This window comes from Amphibalanus amphitrite, unplaced genomic scaffold (assembly GCF_019059575.1).
Source record: "Amphibalanus amphitrite isolate SeventyFive unplaced genomic scaffold, NRLGWU_Aamphi_draft 001701F_arrow, whole genome shotgun sequence".
NCBI classification, from domain to species: Eukaryota; Metazoa; Arthropoda; class Thecostraca; order Balanomorpha; family Balanidae; genus Amphibalanus; species Amphibalanus amphitrite.
Window position 1 is genome coordinate 114,579 of NW_024883194.1, and position 7,742 is coordinate 122,320.

General features: G+C 45.2%; 1 protein-coding gene across 1 annotated transcript; it reads right to left on the reverse strand.

The window, feature by feature from the left end:
• Nucleotides 1–1,952: 1,952 nt before the first annotated feature.
• LOC122374721 lies at nucleotides 1,953–3,366 on the reverse strand. Its single transcript, XM_043353645.1, has 3 exons — nucleotides 3,209–3,366; nucleotides 2,896–2,985; nucleotides 1,953–2,577 (listed from the first exon to the last, which is right to left on the reverse strand). The coding sequence occupies exons 1-3, from the start codon at nucleotides 3,269–3,271 to the stop codon at nucleotides 2,128–2,130; spliced, it is 603 nt and encodes a 200-aa protein (XP_043209580.1). The 5' UTR covers nucleotides 3,272–3,366; the 3' UTR covers nucleotides 1,953–2,127.
• Nucleotides 3,367–7,742: the final 4,376 nt, after the last annotated feature.

The window sequence follows — 7,742 nt, forward strand, 5'->3', positions numbered from 1 at the left end:
TCACGATCGTATCGTGATAGCCACAAACAGTGCTTTTCCTGACCATTATGGGTATAATGAATATCCGTAGGTACGAAAATATTGTCAGCAAAGTTCTTTTGCTCTTGACCTGCGCCCACTGGGAAAGGGGGGACTATCCAAAGCCCAACTCCCGTTTTTCTCCAATATCTTCTAAGCCCCTGCACGTATCAACACGAAAGAAACTTGCAGTACCTTTGGCTGGATCCATTCCACACCTTTTGTCTCAATGAAAACTTCGTAGCTACCAAACGTCGGCTGGAAATGATGTCAGAGTTATGTCAGGTTTGGCCGATTTTGATGTGAAACATTGAACTACGGCAATCGCTCTCAAGAACTCAGTTTTTACGCTAGATCTAATTTCTTGTCATGAGAGGATTCCGAATACACAGTGCTATGAAGCTGCCGTCACGAAGTCATTAAGTTTTGAAAATTTTGAAACTTATAAATAAAAGAACTAAAAAAGTACATTTTTATTTTTTCCCCTCTAACCCCGCGCTCGGAGTCTCTCGGACGACGAAGATTCTACGTCGTTCGGCCAATCCCGTTCAATGTCAGCTGCAGTTATCTTGAGACTTGAAGAATCTTGGATGTGGTTATGGAACGGGATTGGCCGGATGACGTAGAATCTTCGTCGTCCGAGAGACTCAGAACGCGGGGTAAGTGTTTGAATCTTCGAAGAAAAAAAAAACGGAAGATATGTGATGAACCATAGACCACTATATACCCATGGTCTATGGATGAACACATACCGATAATCTACTGACAGGAAGTTTTACCCCGATATCTTCAAAAATAGCTAAGTTATACGCTTTGTACACACATAAAAATATTGACACCGTTAGCGGTGTAATTGCACAGTACATATCTGAGCACTTGAGGAAAGTTAATTTAGTCCATTCCCCGCTTAAATTACTCGCGCTTCTAAATGAACACCAGGAAGAAGGTAATAGAACACTGTTAGGAGGGTTGGGTGTTTTACTACATGTAGCAAAACACCCAACCCTCCTAACAGTGTTCTATTACCTTCTTCCTGGTGTTCATTTAGAAGCGCGAGTAATTTAAGCGGGGAAGGGACTAAATTAACTTTCCTCAAGTGCTCAGATATGTACTGTGCAATTACACCGCTAACGGTGTTAATATTTTTCTGTGTGTATAGTTAATAGGTATTTCCCCTTTATGACAAATTCCAAATCCACTTTTTCAGTGCGGTTTCGGCATCGTACACCAAAACAAATTACACCATAGCGTTCCTGAGTACAAGCTGCATGTGATACACATTTTTTTGTTTGTTGAAAAATTTTCAGCTTAAAAATTTGACCATTTTTACCTGACCGTCACTTGACCGTAGCTATGCATATTCAGCTGAAAATAGCCTCAAATGACACAGGCGACACCAATATTGAAGTTGATTGCCTAAGTGAACCATAAAACATGTGTCACGTGACCGATGCATGATATAAAATTTCCGTGACCAGGACAACCCCAAGCCTTAGATCTGAAAAAATCGAAGTACGAGTTTGGTACCCTCGGGTATGTAAAGCATCTATTCCAGAGAGAATGAACAAAAATGAGCCTGATTTGACTTGGTAACCGGTGGCCAAAGCCCAAATTGTGAACAAGCCAAAACACTGATATATAGTAGCCGTTTTCACGACGGGGTATCCGGCGAAAACGGCTATTAGCCGTTTTCACGACGGCCATCTGGTACACATTTAGTGCACATTTGGTGCAGATTAGGTGCAGATTTGGTCAAATTAGGTTCAGTGTATCTCTAAGAAGCTATCAGCTAGTGTTGCGCTAATTGCTTATATGCCTCCTTTGTCATATTATCAGATAGTATGATCGATTAAAACACTATTGTCTATCGGCTATTGTCTATCGGAGTTCAGAATACTAATATGCTGCTGCTATGAAGCCGAATAAAAGGTACGTTTGCTTGCAATTATGTATTGCTGTTGCCGTCACCATCACCATCATACGATCCTGTGTCCGATGGACATCCACATACAGTATGACGTACAACTTTCGGACCAGAATTCAATCGGAAGAAGTCAGCATTTGTCGGCATGGGCTCGTGCAATGATCGGTGCTGCCTGTGATTGTCGATTACTTCTTGTAGATGTAAGGAGCGTAGCTGTAGAACGGGTAGCCGAGAGAGCTGTATGGCATGGCGTTGATGTAGACGACCTTCTTCTTCTCATCCTCCTCCTCCTTCTCGGGATCAGCAGCGCGCTTCTTCAGAATGCGCACCCCGGGGTAGGTGTAGCCGAAGGCCGGGTAGCGGTACGACCTGTAGAACATGGCTGCATCGGCCTGCTGGTCTTCAGCCGGGGCCTCACGCTTCTTCAGGTAATGAACGTACGAAGAGTAGGGGTAGCCAACGTAGCTCTTGTAGAACAGAGCAGGATCAGCCTGCTGGTCTTCGGCCGGGGCCTCGCGCTTCTTCAGGTAGTGGATGTACGAAGAGTAGGGGTAGCCAACGTATCTCTTGTAGAACAGAGCGGGATCAGCCTGCTGGTCTTCGGCCGGGGCCTCAGGGGCAGACCGCTTCTTCCTCTGAAAGTGAAAGATAGATTAGTCTTTAAATAAGCCTTGTCTCTGGATGCAATGAATGTCTTTTATTTACTAACGTCTGACATTTGGTATATGAACCATGAAAACGTGCAAGTCCCCTCAATATTAGTATTCTGCAGCACGCAGCTTAAAAAGTTTATTCATTGAATGTTTATCAATAATTGTGTGCAACACTATTACCCTATTATCCTCTTTTGTGATAGCAGTAGAACTACGGCTATGAAGCGCCGTAAAGATCCCCATGACACAATAAATAATATGCGAGTAGGTACTTTTATAGGCTGGATGCGACATGCTTACCCAGATGTAGGGGCTGACGCCGCTGTAGTAGGAGTATGGGTTGAGGATAACGTACGCCGAAGCGCACGAAACCACAGCTAGCAACAGAACCTGGAAAGAGGAAACGAACGGATGCGTCAAAATGAGTGAAATGCATTGACATTGGCCATTGACCTACCTCACGGGAAGCAAATTGAAGGAGCACTCTTACATTTATAATGTTTTTACCTTCCTTATGCGATGCAGCTTCTGCAATCAAAACTATAATTGCTGTTGAAATTTTTTAGACTGAGGTGAGACGAAGAGTAAAGAAGCCGATGTTGGCTGTACTTACCACGCACTTCATCTTGCTTGTTGCGATGCGCTTGCCTTCACGATGATGCGTTTCTCTTCCCATCTCGTTTTATATGAACAGACTAGAGGCACACCCAACGCATCCACCAATCCGAAACGTGGTCACTTCTGGAGACGAGTTCGAAAATGCAAGATAAGAAACCAGTCCTGTTGGTTGACAATGTTTGTTTTGCAGAGGCGTGGCAGTTTCCACGCCTACGTTTTCTTTGTTGTGCAATAAACGAGACTGTGTGGCTACAAGACGACAGGTTTGCTGATTTTACGATGCGGCATTGTTTTATTGGTAGGATATATGTTTGGGCCTCAGCCTAAAAAGACATGAAATCAAACTTATCTTATAATGTGAGCCGCTTGGGATAATCGACTGAGCATCTATTTGATAAAAATAGAAATAAGTGAAATACGATCGTGTCTCATAAAGATAAACCTGGACTTACGCCTGAACATAGACTGCCTAAACTAATCCAAAAGAAAGCCAGAAAACAGTTTAGGGCCAGTCCCATCTTCAGACTTCAAGATGTAAAGGTACAGCGTTTGTATCCATAGACGCCCGTTCCATGCATGTACATACCGGGTGGCCCAGAAAAAACGTTCCCAATTTTAAATCAATATTTCTCAGAAAGTGATAAAGATGCAACATTGAAACTTCCAATAGGCAATGCGAAATATATTTGCAGTGAATGGTATGATTTTTATGTTATTCGGTCAATTACTTTTTAAATGGTTCGTGTTTCTAGCATGCCATGTAAAAATCACTTTTTTGCTCTGATGTTTACCAAAAATGTGAGTGAATGGGCCACTTCCATCTCGGCACCACGGCCTACAGCCATGACTGCTACTGGCAACTAGTCTCATTGGTGGTTCAGGCCTCAGGGTAACACATTCCCTCTAGCTTTTTTCCTTATTCGGTCGATTTACTATTTGATCTTCTTGAAGGAGGGCGATCAGCAGTAACCCATGCACCGTGCCACTCCTTCGCCTCGAAACAGGACTTGTGGTGAAACGAATGGCATCCATTAACACAACTTTGGCTTAGTATTTGAATATTTGGCACATAAGTGTGACAAAAATATATAAAATAGCAACAAACGTGCTGGTATCATTCAAGCCGTTCTATTTATATTTTTTGTATTTTTTTTTAACAGGGTACGTCTAAGCCAATCATTACTTCCGTTCAACAACGGCAAAAAAAGCAAAAACGTCTTACTTGATTCAACATAAGATTGCTGGCTTGAAAATGATGGTACAGTGTTATAATTTGGCATACCAATGCGCAAAGAAGTGACGCAAACTTGATGAAAATTTTGGCTCGTTATTTGCACTCAAATTTGAGATATAGGCCTCCAAAGTTCGGAACGTTTTTTTTTTGGGCCACCCGGTACATACACATAACGCCCCGTATGTAGTCTGTGGCACGGCTCGATACCATGAAGGTACTCGTCCGATAAGCCTCTGGGGCACAGTCTAACACCAAAGCACTTATAAGAAAACATGTATTAAAGGGAGATAATGAGCTTTCTTGTTTCTTAAATAAAAATTACTCGACATCTATACTATTTCTACTGTAGTTTCTATAAAATATGAAAATTTCCCAGCACATTTTCGTATGTGAAAAAGGTTTTTATTTTTGCAAAAAAGAAGCAGTACTTGCAGTACTTGTAACACCCACTGAAATGCGTTGTCCTTCTCTATAAAAAAGTCGCAGTATATGGCGCTTTTGTTTCAAACAGCGACGCTTGGGTTTTTGTTTATGTTATCGCCTTGTCGTTGCTTGGTTGTAAGGATTCTAATTTGAATTAGAGTTAATTCGGTTTAGAATTAATTAGATTCTAATTCGGGGGTACATAGTGCCTACTCTTCTTTGTTTCCAAGCGCCACAAATGAACGGCATGCGCCAGAAACGCAGCCAAATCTTGCGATTGCGACTACGAAATTCATTATTTTGGCCTCAGAGCCTGAAGCGAAAAATACAAGCATATTTATTTCAAAAATACTTCAGGTTTGTCGAACGGTGTTATGAGAATTTTGATAACAGTACAGCATAAGTTTTTCAGTGATGCCGCAAAAGTGTTGTATCTATCTTCTTTTATTGTGCAGTCGGCGGGACCGATTCAAAATTGAGTCGTTGCTACTAAAATAGCAGCATATGGCGACAGATGATGAACAGGAAAAATAGTTGCGTAAATTTAGACATAAACCACCCCCAAACCATTAATATCTTTTGAAGGCACTATAGACGACCATTAACTAACTAGATGTGATGAAGATCAAATGTGAGGAATACGCTCATTTTACAAAATTACATGCAAGTACCAAAAAGTGATGTAAGTACTTATTCAACGGTCATTTTCAGCGCTCCCCGCTAACGTGACTTCAAGTTGAGATATTTGCGGCAAGGTACCGAATTGAGCAAAATGGTTTTAATTTACATTATAACTTGTTGTGTTTTGTCAGAAAATGGTCCTAACTCAGATTTTGTGGAAAAAGGTCATAATCTCCCTTTAAAGGAACCGGTGCCAATAGCTCTGATAAAGCCTCGTGTCGCCACTGTTCCAGCCCGGTTATTCAGTTACCTGCGGCACAGTCTACCAGTTAGGCGCCCGCACGCCGTCGGTACTGATAGGAGGCCAAGTCCGATCGTTGTACCGCATTTGTTACCTTAATTAAACCACAATCTGCTTGTGCACACTTTTGCATTAAAGCTCATCTTTTGTGATTTATGTTCAATTTTTAATCATCAGTTGTTACTGTGTTGCAGCGCTCTACCGCACACATTGAAATGATGTGGAATGGAAGGGAGTTTACCCGATATCATACCTACCGATGTGGTGTTCTGTGCCTACTGCCTTCTACACCGTCGTCCACCGTCAGCCAGTCCTGCCAGCTCGGCGTTGAGCGGAGCAGGCAGGCGGCACACGAGCTGCACCGATCATTACTGAGAAGACGAAAAAACAGATACGGCGCGGACACGGACGGGAGCGAGCCGGTTTGGGGACCGCTCACAAGTCACAACCACTGCACCGAGGCGTTCAGTAGCGTCAGGTCGCACCAACATGTCACCACCTGGCTCGGCTGACCATCCTCTCGCTCGGTATTTTGACCCATGTCCTAGTTATAGAATGAATCTCGGCTTTTGCGATCCAATCAAAAGAAACTAGTTTTTATGATAATGCCATGAAGGGCTTCATGATGTAGGAAATCGATCCCCAAGATAAGCATGAGAACTGGGGCACGTGCCAATGTATTGCTCGTTAAAGGAACCCTGCTGGTAGATATACGCGACACAGCGCCCGTTGACCCACTATGGTTCCCTGCAATCCACTCACAAAGCCCGTCCACTCAGCCCCATTCGGTCCCACGCCTCCTCACGGCGCTCCGTCGTGTCTCGTTGGCCCCTCGGCGCGGCGCCGCCCCATGGGTGCCCCCGCGCGGTCAACCAGGCAGCACCGGTCAGCCCTGACCGCACGGCGCCCCGAGATCGGCACAGGTGCGGCGCCCCTGAGTGACGGCCGCGGGCGCCGGCGCCCGCTAAGGAGTCGCCGGCTGCACTGAGAGGCGCCGCCCATCCGGCGCCGCTGTCACCGGCCCGGCCAGTTAGCGCCCCTGATGTCAGCGGGGACGGATCGAGAGGCCCCTGACCCAGACCGGTCACGGTCACGGTCATGGCACACTGACAGAGCCGGGCCGGACACTGCCGGGCCTCCGATCGCGACTGTGGTAGAGGTAGATTCACGCGCCGGTCGTGCTGGGATGAGCACTCCGAGTCGCAGCGATGATGGCACACTGCTGCTCGGTCACAGAGGCCGGGTTCACGGGGTCACGCGGACTAACAGGACAGAGGTGAGGATAGGACCGGCCTCGGCGACACGCCGCTCTCGGGGCCGGGAGGGCCGGGTCGGGCCGTGACGCCAGTGCCCGACGCCGTTTACATTTACATCGCAGGGACACCTTCTTACAAATTTTAACGCTTGTTAGAGCTCACATTCTTGTTCTAGGAGCGACGTTATTGACATTCAGTATAAGGCTGCCCAATGTGCAAATTGTATGAACGACTTAGACATGCCTGAGGCCCTAACCTGCCCCAACCATCCCAATTGTACGCATGCTGGCCACTGAAAGGCGCAATCAGGACTACGAGTAAGAAGGGGCCAACCGCTAAAGCTAATGGTCGGTTGCTTATTTCTTTATACATATACATATGCAATGGTTAGGCTTCATATGACGTGCGGTCGTATTATGATCACTGGACATACTCTGCACTGGACTGGCATTTGACTTTAAACAATGCGCTTTATTAGCGTCGTCTGTTTGACGAAATTTTGTAAGAGCCCTGGAGCCTGTGTTTCTCCATAAATGTTTTATTATGCAATATCAGATATAATTAGTTAATCGAATGATTTCAACATCATTGTTTGTATATTTCTATACGGCATTGACCCTTTAACCCGCGCCCTGGTGGGGTCTGTTTATAACGCGACCTGGTGGGGGGGGGGGGCTATTTTTTGCCCCCCCCC

Coding starts and splice junctions, on each gene's coding strand:
- LOC122374721 (XM_043353645.1), bottom strand. CDS start 3,271: ATGGGAAGAGAAACGCATCATCGTGAAGGCAAGCGCATCGCAACAAGC. Junction 2,986..3,208: donor CAAGCAAGATGAAGTGCGTG/GTAAGTACAGCC, acceptor TCCTCTTTCCAG/GTTCTGTTGCTAGCTGTGGT. Junction 2,578..2,895: donor GCGTCAGCCCCTACATCTGG/GTAAGCATGTCG, acceptor TTTCACTTTCAG/AGGAAGAAGCGGTCTGCCCC.